At 42.0% G+C, this 21,189-nt stretch overlaps 2 protein-coding genes across 3 annotated transcripts in view; both read right to left on the minus strand.

The window, feature by feature from the left end:
- Positions 1-699: 699 nt before the first annotated feature.
- Positions 700-14,526, minus strand: dpysl4 (dihydropyrimidinase like 4). The gene is made up of 14 exons (XM_036530546.1): positions 14,259-14,526; positions 11,542-11,630; positions 10,589-10,773; positions 9,552-9,716; positions 8,023-8,084; positions 7,841-7,921; positions 7,329-7,397; positions 6,430-6,550; positions 5,671-5,827; positions 5,090-5,231; positions 4,800-4,970; positions 3,203-3,382; positions 2,524-2,695; positions 700-1,623 (listed from the first exon to the last, which is right to left on the minus strand). Exons 1-14 carry the CDS (start codon positions 14,295-14,297, stop codon positions 1,532-1,534), a joined length of 1,725 nt encoding a protein of 574 aa, XP_036386439.1. The 5' UTR covers positions 14,298-14,526; the 3' UTR covers positions 700-1,531.
- A 4,077-nt stretch (positions 14,527-18,603) lies between these two features.
- Positions 18,604-21,189, minus strand: part of jakmip3 (Janus kinase and microtubule interacting protein 3) — a 56,899-nt gene continuing 54,313 nt past the window's right edge. For both annotated transcript variants that reach the window (XM_036526538.1, XM_036526518.1), the window contains exon 25: positions 18,604-19,602. The gene's annotated coding sequence lies outside the window, so the exon portion shown is untranslated. The remainder of the gene's footprint in view (positions 19,603-21,189) is intronic.

The raw sequence follows: 21,189 nt of genomic DNA on the forward strand, positions 1-21,189 counted from the left end.
AGAATACTTGGTTTCCCTTAGTTTCTAGGCTGTCTAGTCAGGTTGCACAAGTTAACTTGTGGTGCGGCTTGATTAGTGTTATGCTCATACTCAGTGGTCTGGGAGTGTTGTTAGCCTGGTCTGACACTGTTGCTCATTCAACTTGAATGGATACACTTCCGTTCTTTTGTGCTGGAAATCACTCTGGATAAGAGTGTCTGCCAAATGAATGTAATGTATTGCTGGCATTGGCTGTGCATGACAAGGGGCAAATGCAAAGTTAAACTTTTTCCCACAAACTTTATTCCAGACATGCTTACCATGCATATTTTGAAACACATATTTACAGACAGACAGAATGCAGAAAAAGGTAGAAAAAGATCCACTGGTCAACCAGTTTTCCTTCAAATGAGCACTACCAACAATCACAGTTTAAAACAGCTCACACAACTCAATAAAGATCTTTTTCAGAGATACAGCTCACACGGCTTAATAAAGACCTTTTTCAGAGAACAGCACAACATAAATATTGTTCAAGTAGTTTGGTTTTAAAAATTGACTTTTTTGTTAGACCTTGTAAAAGTACAAACAGGAAGTGTACAAAGACATAAGAATGATATTTCAACAAACCACTGGAGATTAAGAAATGCAAATCAGGTTTAAAAAGAGACTTTTAAAACCGCTGTTTTAAAAATCCCTGACAGCTTCACATTGTCATGCCTACAGTATATGGTTTGAGAGCACCAATTTATATCTAAAAAAACTTATGTGGGGAAGGGGGGGGGTGTGGACAAAAAAAAGAAGAACCAATGTTGAAGACCAATATGTAGGCATCTCTATGACTCTAAAAGGCTAAGAACATTTGTGGAATTCTCATGACTGACTATCATGGAAGATGATGATCCTTATAATATGGGTGCAAACCCCTTTCTCCTTGCTAATGTTACTGTTTTACAGTGAGACACATACAAGCACCGCAACTAAAAAACTGTCTTTTTAATCTATCTTCACTGAAGCTAATACAATTCAAATGAATGACCTTGATTAACCTGGCGGAGGACTCTTCAGAAGCCATTTTAATAGGCCAGACCCAGATTCAGACATGACAAAATGATGGCAGAAATGTTAACGATGCACTGAGTCAAAAAGCAGCACTATACCGAAATCCTTTCACAGTGGTTTTTACAGAAATGAATTTCATGTTAAACTAACTTGTCTCAACATCATCTTAATGCTACATTGAAGCTGAGTAAGTATTTTTTTACCAGATGATGAATGCTCTGTTCTTGGCACATGCTGTGAATATCTTTTGATGAAGGATGCATGTTGTTGGGGTAAAAGACTACTCAAACACACACAATTTAAGATTATAGGTATATGGTAAGATAGAACTGTAATGTTGCATGTTTTGGCAGTTGGCATATATGACACAACATAAATATAAGGTTATGCTTTTCTGATACACTCTGTTATATTGGGTATGTACTGGAAGCCAAGAGCAGTTTTGAAACAGAGGCTACAGTTGTCGATGTGCTCCTGCAGAGGGTGAAGATCATGAGAGCGAAGTAATATTGGATCGACCACCAGGGGGAGCCACAATTCGTTGTGCAGTGCGCCTTGGAATGTGGTCATCCATTTGAGTTCCTGAAACACAGAAATCGTCGGCACTGTGCGTTGAATCGTGCAGGAATAAGAAGACTAAAATACATATGGGAAATGATAAACAAGCATGTGCAAATAGCATAGCCAAATGCATGTTAAAATATAAATCCCAAATTAATACATTTTTCTATCTCATAATACACTGCATACGTTGAAGACGTTAATCAGTTCCATGTATGTAATTTTAAAATAATATTATTTACAATGCAGCAGTATACTTGCATACATATGAATGGGAATGCTTGAGTATTGCTTTTATGTAATCAAGATGAAAGATAAAGAGTCTTCCCTTTTTGTTTCTGCCTCTATTCTACACATGAAAGCCATGTAGTTTACATAACAGGTCCTCGTCCTTTGCCCGTCAGACATATAACAATGGGACGGAAAGTTTTTGTTGTGTTTCAAGTGAAAGTGAACTCACATGAAGTGTGCTGTGTGTTTTTAAGACTGAGAGGATTACTAAATTTGACTGCCACTCTTTCAGTCGAGGCTACAAAGATAAGACACCCTGTAGCATACTAGGACTAATCTGGACTCAGTTGAAAAGGAAGAAGTTAGGAGGTATATTTTAAAAGGTGATTTTACAAAGGCGTTGAATCCTGTGGTGCTTTAGTGTGAAACAGGGACTCCTCTGCCATAACAAGCCATCATTCAAGAGCTCAAAAATAACAAATAAACAAATAATAAAGTCAAACAAAAATAATTCAGAGAGTATGCAAAGGCCCGTGGGTGGAGCTTACTAGACACACAAAACCAGATTGCTGAAGGTGGGAGCATGGGCGGAGTTTACAGGACAAAGTGAAACCACATTGGGAGGTGGGAGGATGGGCGGAGTTTACAGGACAGAGTAAAGCTAGACTGGAACAAGTGGGCGTGTCTTACCAGACAAAGTGAACCCAGACTGGTGCAGGTTCCGGGCTGGAGCTATCTGAGCCTTCCCGGGGCATGTGGGCCCCCGAGTGGTGGGAGTGGGTGGCATCGATTTTGTTGCGCTGACGACATCGTGGACAGGTCCGTCATACAGTCCTCTTGGAACACCTCGGGCATCTGCCATCTTTCAGGACCAACCAGAAAATGACATGTCTCAGGCAGACGAATGCATAGTATTGTGCAGAACTCCTTAAGTGGTATTGTGTGACAATCTGCAAGGAACTTGAAATTCAGACCACTAGACCACTGAGGCCACCACCGGGCTTCAGTTTAGTAGTCCTGACCCCTCTGGGTTTGTTGCAATTGGTACATCATGATTAATATAAGCTGACAATACAACAACAACAACAATAAGAAGAAGAAAAAATAATAATAATAATAATTGTCATCATCATCATAAACACAATAAAGAAACTGAAATATTTTTGTATGACTGCAACCAAAAAAATCCTTGTTCTCGACTGAGGAATACAACCATAGGACCAATTTTTATCATGCTGAAAGAGAGAGGAGCAACTGGTTTTCTTTAAGCAAGATCTCGCGCAAGCATTACAATGAACTCAAACTCCCAGGTCTTCTCCTGTGTGCACACAATGGTCGTGTTTTATTGTAAGATGCAGCCAGCTCTCACCCTGCTCCGGGCCTTGATCCTCTTGTAGACGTAATCGGGGAAGGACTTCCTGGGAACGAAGCGTCCTGACCCCTCCGTGACGTTCAGTTTCCCGTCCTCGAGCACTATCTTCCCCTGACTGATCACCACAGTGGGGGCCCCCCGACACTCCATCCCCTCGAAGATGTTGTACTCCACTGTCTGCAAAGACCAGACGCACGTGTTGCCCAGCGACAGGACAACACAACAAAACACAACCATTCTTAATGTTATCCTTTAAGGAGAGAGGCATTAAAAATAAATGTGTAAGAGTAATTACTGGGTTGGCATGTAATTAAATATTGGGCATATTTTTCATAGACAATGGTGTGGCACAATTAGATTATATTTAATCTCTCCCTGAATGTGACGAAAACAAAGGAGATGGTCGTCGATTTCAGGAGAGAGCACACCCAGCATCGTCCTTTGACCATCAATGGTGCAGCTGTGGAGAGGGTGAGTAGCACCAAGTTTCTGGGTGTGCACATAACAGAAGACCTCTCCTGGTCAAACAACACCACATCACTGGCCAAGAAAGCTCAGCAACGCCTCTACTTCCTCCGCAAACTGAGGAGAGCCAGAGCCCCAGTTCCCATCATGTGCTCCTTCTACCGAGGCACCATTGAGAGCATCCTTACCAACTGCATCACTGTGTGGTTTGGGAGCTGCACCACCGCCAACAGGAGAACCCTGCAGCGCATAGTGGATGCAGCAGAAAAGATCTCTGGTGCCTCACTCCCCTCCCCCTTGGACATCTACGACACGCGCCTAGCACGTAAAGCACAGAGCATTGCTGCCGACCCCACTCATCCTTCGCACACGCTCTTCAGCCCCCTCCCATCGGGGAGGAGATTCAGAAGCCTCCAGGCCCGTACCTCAAGGTTGAGGGACAGCTTCATCCACCAGGCTGTTAGGAAGTTGAACTCTCTTCCCTCCCTCAGCCATCTGCTCCAACACAGGACTGAGCTTTGAACCCCCCCCCCCCCCCCCCCATACTGAAGCCTGGACTATTCTCCACCCATCCTTACTCCCAACATTAATCATCACACACACACTCACACAGATTTGCACAGTCACTTTACTTATATAAACAGTCTACATCGTATTCCTGTGGAATACGTAGTTATAGTTATATTTATATTTTTTATATTTATTCTCCATATTTATAAACCCACAATGTGCCTGAATGCCCTTGCTGTAAATATGTGTAATATGTGTAATTTGTAGCAATTCTTGTTCTTGTCTCTCAGTGTCTTCATTGTGTTATGTCGAACTGTTGTATTGTCACCGTGGGCCTGAGAGAAACGCAATTTCAATCCTTCGTATGTCCTGTGCATATTGGAGAATTGACAATAAAGTTGACTTTGACTTTTTGACTTTGAAAATGTGAGCAATATAAGGTCCTGCTCATGGCCACAACAGCTGTATCCTGCCTGGGAATCCAACCTGCAACCTTTCGGTTACAAGCCCAGATCCTTAATCAGTATGTCTGGTAAACAAATAAATACTAAAGACATGTCATTGAAAAGAGGCTCATAGGATCAAGGTGATGGTTATGATAAGGTAACATAAGTCATACCAAGTTGTGTGATTTAGCTGAGAATATTTTTGTCTCCTTGGGGTTCCACAGGACCATGTCTGCGTCAGAGCCCACCGCGATCCGACCCTTGCGAGGGTACAGGTTGAAGATCTTGGCGGCGTTTGTGCTGGTCACCGCGACAAACTCATTCTCATCCATTTTGCCAGTTACCTGTTGATAAAAGCACTTGCTTCGTCATTCAAAGTAAAATCTTACAAGACGGAAAAGCAGCTGCATGACAGACAGTTGCACCATAGGAATATTTAAGATAAGATGTGAATTCTGCTTACCACAGCCTTCTCCCAAATGATGGACATGCGCTCCTCGATCCCATTGGTGCCCTCGGGAATATAGGTGAAGTTGTCCTTCCCTACAGCCTTCTGTGCTGTTGTAAACGTACTGTGAGCGCTGGCCGTCACCTGCAGGTCTCCACTGGTCAAGAAACACATCAGTGTCAGTCAGCAATAACAAACTGGAAGGGATGATATGACCATTCCCACTTAGCTTTCCTTATAAACCCAGCGGGGCAAGAAATACCCGTTAAAAAATGCAAAGGGATAACCTGCACAATCCCATCATGCATCAGGTGCACCAGGCACGGCACCAGGAGAAAATACAGAGGGGTGCAATCGCAATCTACGGGTGGGGGGTGTTGGGTGGGGGGAACAGAAAGTAATATCTTAAAAAAATGTAATAAATACTACACCCCTAAGCACCCCCATAGAGCCAGACCTATGGTGCATGCATCACAAAGAGACAACTGTTGCCACTGGTATTGTTATGTCACAATTGATCATGATTTTTGCCAACTGGATGTTAATGAAAAAGATTAAATCGAAAGATCAGCGTGTTCACGTGTGTGTGCGCTCACCAGGAGAGCAGCGAGCTCAGGTAGTCTGGAGTACTGGGGTCAGGGCTGAGGGGAGGGGACATGACGAAGGCGGCAGCCTTGGCCCAGTTTTTGCTCCAATAGTGAGAGCCATCAGTGCCCAGGCTTGCTGTGATTGGCTCCCCAAATACCACTATGCCTGAAAAATGAAGTCGCAGATTCTCAGGGAAAAAAAAAACAAACAATAGGCCAGACACAAATCATGTTTTAGCTTAGTTTTGACAAGAGATTTAATGGTACATAATGCAACAGTGCCAGAATGAAAGAAAGAGTTCCTCCATGCCAATTCAAACACAAACAATGCTGCCTATAAGTCAATGATTATTGTTGCCAGTGTAAACCTAAATCACAGAATCTAAGGATGAAATACTCAGTGTTTGCAATCTGGTCATTATTTTTATTAAAAAACTTCATTACAGTACTTACAAATCAATATCATCAATATCAACTTGAAACAAATGTGTAATAATAATAATAATAATACTTTCTTAAATTTGTTAAATTTGTTATTCAAAGTAAAAATTGGACCAGAAAACAGCCGGACTTACTTCCAGCCTAAATTGTTTGTAACAAGAAGTAAAGCCATACTCCAAGCTCTGAATCTTGTAAATCACAGGCCCATAGGACTATCGTCTGCTTCTTTGTGTATATGCTCACACGTCTGCAAATTTTTCAATGCTCCACTTCATAAATACAGCACCCCAAACAGCGAATCCCACAGTGCCATCCTCTCTCTCTTACCCTTCTTCCTGGCCTGAGCGATGACATCAGCCGCTGACTTGCTCATCACCTTGGTGATGTAGAGCGGGCAGTTGGCCTGCTTGGCGATGGTTATGGCCCGATACACTGCCTCTGTCTCCACCTAGTGGACATTACACCTTCTTAAATGATAAATCCTACCATAGCCTTGGAGTAATATAGTGTGGCCAAGCCCCGTTGTGAATTATTATTTAAAATTTTATTTTCTTGTGGCTGTCATAGCTGCAAAATTAACCCAAGAGGAGAGAATGAAGTTGTTTTTTTTGTGGAAAAGAAGACGTTTAACATCGAGCTGCTGCTGTAGAGCTAAAATCCAAATTACTGTAGGTGACCAACTGTAGGTGACCAACTGATCACAGAGCTGAATAATTACTCAGCTGAAACAAAGGAGAAGTGTTTTGGCATGAAGTATAAAGTATGTCAAATAGAAAAAGAGGAAGATGTTAACGGCCAAGAATTAAAACATTTGCTAAGCTTCTTTCCTGGTACTTACTGAAAGACCTATAGGGCATAACTTCTGGGTCACCCTGTACAGGGGCCTCTCTCATTCAGCACCTTAAATCACATGGATGTCTCCAGGAAGTGTGTTGTTGGTTCGAAATAAAGAGCACCATAATTACAAAAGTCCAGTGACAAAGAAATCTTTCACAAAATCTCTCTGCATTAACAATGGCTGCTTCATGGAGAGCCATTCCCTGAACTTTCCAAACCACTGAATATAGTGGAGCTCCAAGGCATGTTTTTTATGTCTGGGATATGCCCGACACAAAAAAAGATGCCTTGTTTGTTCTTAGCCTCAACCTCCCGGTGTGAGTGCCCTGCGTAGGCTGTTGGCTTTGAGTGGCAATTTTGGGGCATCTGACGGGGTCTGGGGGGCTCACCTCCTCAGGGTGACTCAGTATGTGTCCCTCCGGCCCCGTGATTCCCAGATCCAGAAGCTTCTTCTGCTCCTAAAATGAGAACACCATAATACCACAGTCAGTTTTATTTTAGGCGGTCTTCTGTTACGTCCTTTTAAGCACTACAAAGAAATCTGGCTTCATTTGGGCCTACCAGAGCAACATAGTGGGCTAGAGGTTAAGGAGCTTGGCTTGCAACCAAAATGTTCTGGATTACCAAAAACACAGGTGGGACTTGGTCTGTTGTAACGGCGAGCAAGGAGTTTAACCCTGAGTTGCTGCGCATCTCAGCAAAACTGATCTCTGATCAGGGCTTAGCGATTCAGCACTTGGCTGGAGGCCATTGACTAGATGCTGAGTGCTGATCAGGGATCGATAAAGCTGAAAGATGCGGGGAGTTAGGGAACAGTTCAGAATGCATCCATAAGGCACTTTTTACTGTCTCATTATAGCAAAGAACCGAATGGAAATATTTCCTCCACATTTCCACCCACCTCCTCAATGATGTCTCCATTTTCGGCATGTACTTGAGCAATGGCCCCCAGGTCTCTGATGACACTGAATACTTCATACATCTGCAAGGTGGCGATCCACATTTAATGTTCTGCATGTATACAATCCTGATAACAACATTTCTTCAGGCTAGAACTGTAGTTAAGGGATGCTTTGGTCTTACCTGGCTGTCCGAGCTCTGGTATTTGTCCTTATATGCCATAAAGATCAAAAAGGAATTCACCCCTAGGGAAAACAATAAGATAGTTCATCCAAAATATGTCTAAGAGAGAATTTGCAGAGCAGCAACACTGTGTGGTACTGAAAGAGAATATACTGTATAACATGGTAGTACATACTGTGTGGTATGGTATATACTGAAATTGCCGCTTTGGCTTTTGGAAGTAAATCTACTTTTCAGGATATGCCTCTAAACCAAAAGAGATCATACTAATTATACCAAAGAAGATGTTCAAGTATGCTAGGAATTCAGTATGCGTCTCTCCTGCACCAGTCATGTCTGATACTGAAACATACCGGTAATAGAGCACAAGATCTAATGTTATTAGTATTCCAACATGATAAAACTGGTGATTTGTATTGAATATCAGCGAGATGTGGTGTGGCAGCCTCTCAGCTTGCTGCTGCTGGTAGTGATGGTGGTGGTGGGAATGTGTGTGTGCATGTATGTGAGTGTGCATGTGTGTATGCGTGTGGCATTGGTGTGGGGGGGGGGGGGGGGGGGGCGTGGGGGCAGCTGTCTTCCTGGATTAGTTAGCATGAGCGTCATGATTATAACCCTGGAGGCTGAGCGGGGAGTCTGTCCCCAGCAGTAATCCAGCCTATTTGGCAGCGCGGAAAAAGGAGGCATGGAGGAGTTAATCAAGCCAGAAGAGCAGGGAAGGAGAGAAGAGAGGAACTGAGAGAGGAAGAAGGGTGGAGTGGACAAGAAAGGACAAGAGAGGAAGAGAGAGAAAGAGGACAGCAAGGAGGTGGAGAGGAACAGAAAGAGGAAGAGGAGGAAACAGGGGTCAGGAAGTGGGGCAGAGAGGAGAAGTGAGGGACAGAGGAGGAGGGGAAAAATGTGGACAGGAATGAGGCGGACAGCAGAGGAGAGTTACAGAAAGGAAATGAGAAGGATAGAAAAGGAAAAGAGGAAAAGCAAGGATGGAGAAAAAAGGACAGGAAGGAGGCAGAGAGGTGAAGAAAAGACGGATGAGGAGAACAGAGAAGAAGAGATGAAAGGCAAGGAAATGAGACGAGTGAGAAGTAAAGAGAACAGGGGAAGAGAGGAGAGAAGTGGAGAAGAGAAGAGACAGAACAGGAGTGGTCTACCTTGCTGAGGACTGTTGGCTAAAATCATACAACATGTGTGTTCATCTGTATTTCAAAATTCCTTACTCGCCACTCATCCGGACCCACTAAAATTCTAAAGCACTACCATTTGTGTTGGATGAATAAATCATACCTTTCAAAGTTGAACTAACCCCATTTCACCACTGTTGTGTACGTGGCAATCATCTTTAAATGGGGAAAATGTTTCTATCCGAATAAAATCTTGCTTTCTGTAATTAACATCAGCAACTGGGTTATCACATTTATGAACAATGTAATGGTATGACCCAAGACCCAGGGAGGGAGGAAGGAAGATAATATGAGCGGCTGATTTTTGGGGGGATGGTGTGAGTTTTTTTGGGGTAACAAACTCACTACCTTTGTCCCTGACCAGGGTCTCCAGCTCCTCTGCGAGGCCTTCATGCCAGCGGGTGATGTCCATGTGGAGAGAGTAGTCGCAGCACGCCTTCTTGTCAGCGATCTCCCGCCACTGGTCGTACGCGCCCAGGAGGCTGGTCCCAGGCTCAGGCAGGACGTGGTCAACTGCAGCAGGAAGAACAAGAACCAAGAGCCTGAGTCCAGTATACAACACAGGGAACACTATGAGACAGGGGCTGTCCCTACGGGGTCAAAGTTCAGGACAATGCTTCTATTGCAGGAATGACTTATTAGAATCTATAGAATATACTGGAATGTGTACATAGGATTACTTCACTGCAAAAAAGCATGCTCTGTATGTACATCATGCAGAGTTTAAAAAAAGGAAAGTATGGATAGTATTTTAACAGCAAGTGACTGGTTACAGTTGGTAAATGTAAGGAATATAATAATATAATAAGGAATATACAAAGCTTCCATTTTCATCATTTATACATCTCTATGAAATCAAAGTTCAGGAGAATTCTGCTATTGCAGTAATGACTTTTTAGAATCCACTGAATATATTGAAATGCATAGATAGGGTTATCTCTCTGTAAAAAAAGCATGGTCTGTATGTACAGTATGTAGAAATGAAGCAATGAAAGAGAGGACATCTAATCTAACATGAAGTGACTTGTTACAGCCCCAAAAATGGTGGCAATATTTTCTAGCTTCCATCCCCATCACCCATACAGTATGCAGAGGACAGACCGGAGGGAAGTGGAATAGGTTCTATGAGGCTGTTTACCAAAAAAAAAAAAGAAGTCAGCAAGTTGAATGTAAAACTCCTGACAGCCCAGCGTGACCCTGTTTCTCTTGATCTAACAGCAGCAGACATGCTCTCCCCAAGCCTTTTCCTCAAGCTTGACTGATTTGCACAAAATGCTTCCCCTTCCCTCGGCTGCAGAGTACGATAAATTGCCCCCGCCCAGCTCCCCCCCCCCCCCCCCCCTGCCCCGCCGGCCTCCCAGTGCAGAGCTAGGGTAATCACGTACTGATCATGGTGGTGCCCCCTGCCAGGGCGGCCTCAGTCCCGTGGTAGAAGTCGTCTGCCGGGTTCATGCCCAGGTAAGGAGCGTGCAGGCTCGTGTTGACATCGATGCCTCCGGGGATGACGAGGTGGCCGTAGGCATCGATGACCTTCACCCCTCCGGGAACGATCAGGTTCTCCCCGATCTGCCTGAGTGTAGTGATAATAACCAATCATTCAGTCAGAGTCTATTTGTTAGACATTCTCACAAAGCGCTGGACAAAGTATGAATAGGAGTTGAATAAACTCCAGTTGTGGAAAAACTGGAAAACATTTCCCTGACCCCAAGTTGAGAGGAACTGGAAAACAAGCAAACAGAAACAAACAAAAGCAACCATAAACCTGAAGGAGAGTACAAATCAACATTAAATGGAAGCAATGAGTCAAGAAATTCAGAGATTAAAAAAATACAATAATGAAGTGCTGTTGATCTGAACAGTTCATAGAGGTTTTTTTACTGGCACTGTAATTAGAGGGGAAGCTGCCTCTGCCTAGGCCCAAGGTTCAATTTGATGAAAACATCCAGCGCTGTCGCCGCCGGCCCACAGAGTGAGGCTCTGTGTGAGCGCTGAGTGATGGATTCTCCCTTGCTAGTGCATTTTTCCCTTTCCCTGCTAAGTAAATAAGTCATGAACAGCAAGAGCTGCTTCACGGTGCACCCCAATCCCTCCTCTGCCACTGCGCTCTGTGCAGCAGACTTGCTGGGCTGAGATTATCATCAAGATGAATGCTAAACATTTGGCTTGACGGGTGTAGTAGGCACATTACAGTCTAGCTGTCTCCTTTTAAAGGTCCTCTGAACAAGCCCCTATTGCTAAAATCTGTTGACTTTAAACATTTATTCCTTATTTTGCTTATTTTATGTCATAAACATAAGCCCCATTAAACTTAACATACATAATAGAAGCAAACACTTACTTAATAACAGCATCTTCTACATAAATATCAGCATAAAAAGACTGGTCGTCGTTGACAATCTTCCCTCCTTTGATAATCAGACGATCACTCTGAAAAATAATAAAGAGTGAGAAAATTTCCTCTCTCATTATTCTGGATTGATACATTTATACATTAAGACTACCTTGCAATCAGTTCCTCTGGCAACACTTGATGATGGCAACGCTTCACACATGAAGTCTTACGTAACACCTACATAACACGTTCATAAGCACTGCAGAAACATTAATGACGTTTATGCCAGCTGACACTATCACATGATGTGCTATGTCACCATCCCTTTCCTTAGTAACATCAGCATGACATTCTGTTTTGGAATGTTATGGGCATAAACTTACGCGGATGGTGACATACTGTAGCACACCCTGTGACAGTCTATGTCAGTGGGCTTCACACACAAGTACTCATGAATGTTTATGCAGTCCTTAAGAAGGACTTAAGTCCTTTAAAAAAGTGCCACTGAATGTTTATGAGAGACTGCCTGCAGTTCTTACATAGGACCCTTCATTGAAAGAGTTACCAACCACTCTTTCAGACAAGCAGAGATGAAAATTAAAGAACCAGCTTTGGAAATGTAAATGTTACAGCTTTGGAAATGTAAATGTTAATCATCATAAATATATCCTTTTTTATTATGTTTGCATGTTGATAGTTACAGATGGGATCTAATTGCTTGTTCCATTATTTCAATGGTCGCAAGCAATGGAATAGCACTCAAGGGCATGCAATGTCATTCTTGAATATATTTATCTGTGCTGTAATTACTGTAGCCTGTGCAAAAAATACATGGAGAAAAAAAAACATTTATTATCTTTTCTGATATTTAGTCATGTCATATTGATGCAAATGTATGTGAAAATATTTACTTTTAGCATGCTGGGGTAAGGGTATCTGTCAGCTGCACAGCTGAGTATAGTAATGAAAATACTACAGTAAGTATTGAGCATGGAAGTGACACATTTCTTTGTCCTTTTCTGGGTCATTCTGGACAGTTTTATTCATGGATTACAGACAGCTTGAAACACAAGTGATGCAACGCCTGCCGGTCACGGTTCAGTCAACACCAGTCATTTGTCACGCCCACCACACCGAGGACCGCGAGGCCGGCGAGGCACCAGGGGACCGGCCACTCGAGGGGCGTTCGGGTGGACTGGCATGAACCCGGCTAGCGTGTGACCTGGAGGCTACTGGCCCGAGAGTCACAACTGCCACTCTCTGTACTGCGCAGATTGCAAGCAGGGAAGGACATCTATTGGCCACATTTAACCTAGTATACTGCATAATAATAAAATAATTTAAAAAATGTAATGTATTTTTTTTAACCATTGTAGTTTAGTCCTGTATTTGTTCCTATTGTGATATAAAAGAGCATGTTTTCCCCCAATAACACACACACCGTATAAGCAAATACACGGTATCCAGAGTCTGAATTCTCCTATTGGCAAGTAAAAAACGCAATGCAATGTGACACGCCAACAGGCAGTCTGACGCTGCTGCAGAGAAATGGAGAGACCGGAGCATGGAGGCGAGGGAGGCGGCGCTGTCACCGCACACGACTTCCTCCAGCATCCGACGGCAAGGATGAGGGCATGTCTGCGTTCAGATTTAGAGACATAGTGTTGTGAAGAAAGGGCATCACCATAAATTGGGGACATTTCTCTTGTTTTTAATTTCGAGCCTAATATAAACTGTTGTAAAAAAAAAGACGTATGCGAGTCTATACTTTAACAGTATGAAGAAACACGTTTATAAATCACAATACTGAAGGAACGCGAAATAGTCACCTTATTTAATTTCAACTTCATATCAACCTGCGTTAACTGCAGCGTTCCATACAGAAGTATGTCATAAACCACGCTGTGAATATGGGTCATCTTTGGTCCAGTAACGGGCGGGCAACTGCGCCAAATTGCGCGGAAGGGTATGGGATTTAGTTTGCCCTCGTTAGTAGCGATTCGTTTCAAGGGCCGGGGCCAGCAAATTAATCCGCATGGCTGAATACGCGTTCTGTAACGACGGAGTGAAACCGGTCTCAACCCCTCCTTGCTTTGTCAAGATGGACAGAAAGATGCTTCAGGATCCCGTAAATAAATGTTTTTTTCTCGACAAAAGTGATAGATATTTCGTCAGTGACGTTCATGTGTAGGTGGATCCTTTGAAGAACTAACTGGGTTACCTAAATAAAACACGTTTTTTCAGGCATCACACACAAAGGTTTACGGTTCTATAACCACATACCGGCCGCCGTCCCCTTGCCTTCAACCCGACATATAAACACTAGGGCGGAAACTACAGTTTGCGCCTTGCTTTCATTTTAAGTAAATACATAGTGGTGCAGTAATTTGACTACTGTGCGAATTATGACCGTCTCAGTTCTAATACTGTTTTTTCTGCATCACTGCGAACATATTGTACCGTCTATGATTTTATATTGCATGTATTAGTCACTCCCTTTTGGTTGCCTATCGGTATAAATGTTGTGGAATGACAATAGCGGAGTGCAGAGCTGCAGGCAACACAAACGGTGCGTGGAGGCCGGGTCTGCTTTGTGTAATATCGCACCAATTTACTCAGTAGACCGCTCGTTTCGACAACATCTTCATAGCACATCACCGCCCTGTGATCGAACTGAAAAACCCTAAATCATGGCTGTCACCGTGGCGACAATGGCTTCTTACCGTAATACGAGGAATGTTCTTCTTGCCTTGGTAGGACATGCCGGCCGGTGCAGTAGCAGCTTTCGATTTGCGCGTCAGAAATGGATCGCTGCCGGGGTTTGTATATCCGCCACTGAAAAAATCTCTCCGCAGGTATGGTGGAATGTCACCACGTGAATGTAGGGTCTTATCGAGAAGGAATGAATATATTTTATTTTTTATTATTGTTCTGTTGCCGTGCCAGACAGAACGCCGTGGAGCCCCCCCTCTCGCCTCACAATAGTTCCTCGCTTACCATCTGCCTGCTTAATATTCCAGACTCGTCCTCGCGGCTAATAGAGGGCAGACGGGCCTTTCGGGCGCTCCTTTGGCCTTAAATTGACATCCAAAATGTCCGTCATGTTTCTCAAACTATTCCAGAGGAAAAGCACAGTTACATGACAAAAACCATTGGCTGTTCCAGTTTGCCAATTTCCCCCTTTCTTTTAAAGTAAGTTTTTTTTTTCCCTTCAGGTATAATAATAATAATAATAATAGTAATAATAATAATAATAATAATAATAATAATAATAATACTCAACTGAATAGGCAATTGAGTAAACAGAGTAGAGTATAACTATAACGTTTATCAAACAACAGTTGTATGATTATAAACATAATAACAATAATAATACAACTGTTGTATGATGAACACTTTGTAACATAAGGAATTCTTTGCAATGGCGCACAGCAGACACGTGTGGACAGAAAAGCTTGAGACTGTAGCCTATATTTTAGAACTGAAATTTACTGTTGATCTCGCTTTTTGAAGAGACAGTTGTTGGACCTGATGGTACTACATGTTAATAATGTACAGATTATTCCTTCATGCCTATTCACTCCGCGTTAGAAGTGGCTACCTAGTCGTAGTCGAAGATAAACAGATTGTTTATCTAGAAGACATCAATCAAAACTATAATTTTTCAGTTCCCTATTGGCTTAGAGAATTTAAAACTTTAAAATCTTATTTGCCCATTATAAAATTTAGATGCAACACGAAAATTTGAAATAGTTTCTGAAAATGTCTCTTGTCCTGGAGTTCATTTGGATGTCTAATGGCAAGGACTTATCCCTGGGTTCAGTCAACTTGTGCTTGTAGCTTTGACTCATCGTTAATTGGAAGCGTTTTAAACAGTTTGCAAATCAATTGATCATCACAACAAATGAGGAAAAAACCTACATTCATGTGTAAATGAGATTACACTCATGTGTAAGGAAGAAATGTCAGGCTAGATGTTCATGAAATCCAGGGGTCTGTCACTATACCAACGTGTCATTCAGCATGATGTCAAAATGTGTACAGGTACAACAATTGTTCACATAAATCCAACACTGTAGTTTTTCATTGTCACAGACACACCGTAGCCTATATGTACGGGCCTTGTACCATCTGTTAACTATATTTGATTGATTACCAAGTACACCCCTCAATAATGGGATGTAACACCAGTACTACAGAAGTTATGTATTGGTTTGTTAATGCAATGAATTGTTCAAATAGTTTAGCATTTTGAATGACACACAAAAGATATTTAACAGATTAGAGCATTTCAGAGGTGTCGCTTTCAGTGTGAATTTACCTGGCACTCTCCATGGCGTTCACGCTTGTGTCCAGAGGGAAAGACGATGGTCTGTCCCCGCGTGCTGGCGGGTGGCTCGGCTCTTCCAGTGGTGGCACTGGCGCTGGAGAAGTTACTTATCTCGCTGCCCGCTTCACTGGCGATATCCGAATTCGTCGGTGTCAAGCATCTGTCCTCGAACCGAGTTCTTGTAGTTCTTCTCACAGAGTTGGGACTGAACGACTCGAAATTTAAAGTTTTGTTCTCAAAAGCACCTTCAACGTTACAGAACATGCCACCAAATTTCACCCTCGGTTTAGGGCTGTCGGTGCCCAATTTTGAAAGCAAAGAGCCTTCATCATCATCTTTCGGAAGAAGTTTCCTCTCTGCCATTCTTCTTAGTTACTCCTGATCGTCTGGTCAGTAGCAGTAGCTGGTCAGTAACAGTATCTCCTAAAATAATCGAGTTATTCAAAATAATGATAATGACTGAAAAATACCGACCGATAACTTCTTTTTTTTTTCAAGTGGAAGCCATGTAGTGTTATCTTTGTGTAGCACTGAAAGGTGACGTCTTGCTATCAACAGGGACAGTAGTGTGAATGAAGGAGCTGTCCACAGGGGCGTGGTGCTGAAAGGGATCAGCGTTCGAAGCCCTCGTGGGTTCCACGGACGAGGCGGGGAGGTCATGTGCACATCTGTATGAACTTTATGGATCTCATGGATCAGATTTTACCACACTTGTTTGTGGTTTATTACAGTTTATGAAGAGTTTTCAATGACTACGCTCAAGTCAGCTAACACTTTACGAACTGAAGAACCACAAGAAAGTACTTAAATCTCAGAAAGAATTACTATTTGCTAAAAAATAATACGTGACGGATGTGATGATTTCACTAACAATCATTTCACCACAAACTGTATTAAGAAAGAAAAATAGTAGGCCTATGTCTGTGCACATTCTCGCCACTGTCCTTTGGCAAGAACATTCACGAGAATAAGCTTTTCCCCAAATCGAGAAAAATCACGCCTTGCAACGATTATTCACTAGTACGTTATCAGTTTCGTCTCAGTTTTGTATTTGCTCTTGATTTTTTATGGGAGAGATGAAATCAAAGTTAGGGCAGTTTTTATCGAAAAATGTGTCAGTGTTTAGCGGAAAGAGGAATGGCATAGAAACAGCGGGTGCAGTGGTGTAGGACTGTTAAATGATTTGCAAGTGACCTTATTTCTCTCTTCCACTACGTGAGGGAGTATCTGCCCGCATCGGACGAGAGGATAGTCAGGAAAAAAATGAGTCAAACTGACATGCTCTCACAAAACATTATCAGTTCCACGATGAGATTATGCACTGTATCAATACCTCATACCCAGTTGTTCACTAAACTAAATGTAATGCATCTGAAAAATCATTAAGGAATAAACATATATGTTTTATTAAAAATTACAATAATATATGCATTTTACAAATTAATAGAAATATCTAATTTACATGAATCACAATACAAAAATATGAATAGAATTTATAGCCGAACAAAAACATGTTTTAAGGATAATTAAAGGATTTTAAATTACTGGTTTGTCACTTAAACAAACATGACTAAAGGTATGCGTATTCAGAGATTATTGTAGATCACATAAACAAAATACACTTTTTGCCAATTCAGCATAGAGCAAAATCTTCATTCATTATACATTAACAATGCAATATTTTGAATGCAATATACAATATATTAATATTAATTTCATACAAATATACATACTATGGTGTCCTGAGTCTAAACTAAATCCACATCTTTGTCATAGCTTGTTCTTTTAAGCATCGTTCAGCTCTGTCTGAGTGCTACGAGAGTGTGTTCGAGAAAATACCCCCTACATCAAATACACAAATCGAAGTAAAGTGTGCACTTATATTTCGTTCATCCACGTAAGGCACTCAGGGGTTTGGTGAAGGCTTCGTTCATCATTTGATCATGATAACGATCCACATAAGGATTATTACTTCCCTTTAACAGCCTGAACAACATGAAAAGACACCGCGCAGTCCATCTCTCGGTTAACACCGTTTAGCTACTGGAGTCTGAAGTTGGATGGAATTTAGTTTAGACAAATTCAAAGACACTCGCGCTTTAATGAAGAATAACATTTCCGTTTACACAAGTCCCCGAAATCTCTTCTCGCTTCTAGCTTGGCAAATGAATGAGAGAGGGATAAATACATTTAAATACCATTTCAAAACACGTTTTTAGTAGCATTCTGATACCCACTGTTGTCCCCTGGTGGGGGCCTCTGTGTTTTTGTGGGAACCATTCTGAACAATACTCATGTTCAGAGTTTCCTGCTCTTACAGGAAGAGAGAAACAGAAAACAGTCCGAGGCTACTGTATTGCCTCAGATTTCATAATTCATTGTACAGTAACAATGAAAAAAAAAATAAAAAAAACTTCCAATATGTTGTTTATGCAATGAAGGACACCTTAGGTTAGTTGTGACATTAACACGAGCAGTGTTTAGTTTTGTACTTTTGTGTTTACTCTTTGCAAAAATAATAATAATAAAAAAACCAGACATGAATGCAAGTGTTTTTGGGTGCCACATTTCCTATAAGTATATGCTTCCTAAATGTATGTTTTAAGTGTTATACAGTTAGGACTGCGTGGCAAAGCGAAAAGGACCATTTTTATACATGTATATGGGCAGTGGATGAATATATATATTGACCATACTTTCTGTTGGTACTGATTTAAAAAAAAAAAAACAAACAAACAAACAAAAAAAAAATCAAAAACAAAACAAAGCAGAGAGGACATTACACAGCATGCAGGCCAACTACCCATTTATGGCAAATTTTGGTACCTTCCATAGTTCACATATTTCATTTTTCATATTTCATTTACATGCCCCTTCCCCACACGTATAGACAGAGAAGACTGGCCTGAGTGTTAAATGGCATGTTTTACCTTTAATTGACTTGCTTTCGCATCAAATAATACAGAGCAATGCATCTGTGCCCAGCCAAAGTTAGCTAATCGTGCAAAAAACATGGTACACCATTCATTAGTTTTCTCCAACTGTTTCCCAGAAGGCCAAATGCCAAAGGGTCCTCATAAAATATAATCTAAATTAAGGCATTTACAGAGGTGCCTGCATAGTAGAGTTAAACCACTCTGTCGCCATTTTAGCTTTTTGTAGGTTACTGTAAATGTGTGAAGTGAATATATGACAGTGATCCAGTCTGTAGCGTTGATAAAACAATGCCAGAACAGAGACACAATAACCACACATGGCAGATTGGAAGCCTGGGGCTGCTTGCTCCATGCATTTGAACTCACACAGCAAAACAAATTGAATGCAACATGAGAAAAAAAATGAACAACATTTCAACTGTTTCGCTGCAGGGTGTGGATGTGGTATATATCAGGTACTGACAGTTCACTGGACAGCAGATTTCATGAAGGACTCTGTTTGGACAGCGTCTGGATATTTGAGTAGATTGAGACACATCTGCGGCTGAAACTTAACCAACAGTTTGGATTTACTTGTATCACATACTGTATTCACAGAACTTGTTTTCTAAGATGGTATGTCCAGTAATGCATACGGTAGCCTATGAACAAACCTAAAGACAGTGCATGGAAGCACAAATGGTTAATTCCAATGGAAAACTGATGCAGAACCTGGTTGATAGCTGTTCAGAATTGGTCAGGGGAGCCTGGCAGTGTCGCACAGCTGGTTAGGAAGCGTTTCTGCCTCCGAGATTCTTCCCCCTGAAAACGACAAGGTAAGCGTTACAACTCACTAAAAATATATCAGACACATCATCATTTCAAAGATCAGATCACCAAAACATTTCATCCTTAACTCTGACTAAAAAGTTTAAGCAAGCTTAAGCAAGGGCTGCAGTGTGGCGTAGTGGTAAGGAGCAGGGCTCGTAACCGCAAGGTTGCGGGTTTGATTCTCTGCTTGGGTGCTGCTGCTGTATCCTTTGGCAAGGTACTTAACCCACAATTGCCTCAGTAAATATCCAGCTGTATAAATGGATAACATGTAAATTTGCAACCTATGAACGTTGCTCTGGATAAGAATGTCTGTGAAAGGAGAATATAAAGTAATACATTTATTTTCTTTTCATTTTGATGCTTACCCCTCTGTGTTTAAAAAAAAATAGGCACTGATCACGGCGATTCATGAAGATGCATTCATCTAATAGGCAAATGAGCAGCCATGTTTGAGGTGTTCATGCATTGTACTTCTGACTTTATGAGCAGTGGCATAATAAAACCTGCACATTGGACATCGTGGACACAGCAGTCAGAGCTGTCACTCTCTCACTTTCTGCTGTGTCATATCCACATTGTCCAGCCGGAGCCAGGCAGGTCTTTCCCACAGGGGGAAATGAGAAACAGCTTCTAATGCATCACAGAGGAGCCCCCGTGTCATGCAATACCCAGTCCACCCGTTTGTCTTCTGGTGGCTCAAATGCAGACATTCCAGCCAACATCTGAGATATTTCCCATGAACATCTATGAGTCAGCCAGGTCCATCTGGATGCACAGAGGACACCCTTGAGGCAGGAGGGATTTGGGCACCATATGGTGGTGGGGGCCTGAGGAAATACTATTCCAGGCAGAGATGCTTTAAAGATCATTAACTGGGATATGGCTGCTGAGCTGGGAACTCCTGAGCTGGATCAACTCAAATGCTGCAAAAGTTTACATCACACACTCACAACAAGCTGTCACATTCTGAGTGATACAGTACAGCTGTCTCATAGGGAGACAGCAAACCACACACACACACACACACACACACACAATTATTGCAAAAATAACACATTATCACAGCCGCACAAGCACACATGAGCATGCACACAGACAAGCAAACAGACAGACAGACAGACAGACAGACACACACACACACACACATATTTGCATGCACACACAAACATATGCAGACACATACACACATTACCAGAGACAAAAAAGGACACAGGAGTGCGCACACAGACACACAAACACATACATGTGAGATTTCTGAAACAATAGAATAGATGAAATCTTTCACTCTGTCAGGTTTAGTGTCTATATAAATGAAGGCAGTAAAGAAATGATGTCCTGAGAGTTTACAGAGGGGGCAGTCTGCAGCAGTAATGTAATAACAGAATGTAATAACAGAACAGCACTGTTTTATGCACCAGCTTCATGGACTCAGATGTGGGCAGTCAGTCAAAACTGTTTCCACAAAAGCATCTAACAAATCACCTGGAAGCTGTCACTTACCCTCACATGTAAAGACTCACCAAGAGTAAAACAAACCCTTTATAAAAGATAAAGAAATCTGGGCATAGGATATTC

This window comes from Megalops cyprinoides, chromosome 1 (genome assembly GCF_013368585.1).
Source record: "Megalops cyprinoides isolate fMegCyp1 chromosome 1, fMegCyp1.pri, whole genome shotgun sequence".
In the NCBI taxonomy this organism is placed as follows: Eukaryota; Metazoa; Chordata; class Actinopteri; order Elopiformes; family Megalopidae; genus Megalops; species Megalops cyprinoides.

Excerpts from the sequence above, each read along its gene's own strand:
- dpysl4 (XM_036530546.1), bottom strand. The coding sequence starts at position 14,297 with ATGTCCTACCAAGGCAAGAAGAACATTCCTCGTATTACG. Across the intron at positions 8,085-9,551 it reads GACCCTGGTCAGGGACAAAG|GGGTGAATTCCTTTTTGATC; the intron begins GTAGTGAGTTTG and ends TGTTTTCCCTAG. Across the intron at positions 5,232-5,670 it reads CTGAGCTCGCTGCTCTCCTG|TGGAGACCTGCAGGTGACGG; the intron begins GTGAGCGCACAC and ends TTTCTTGACCAG.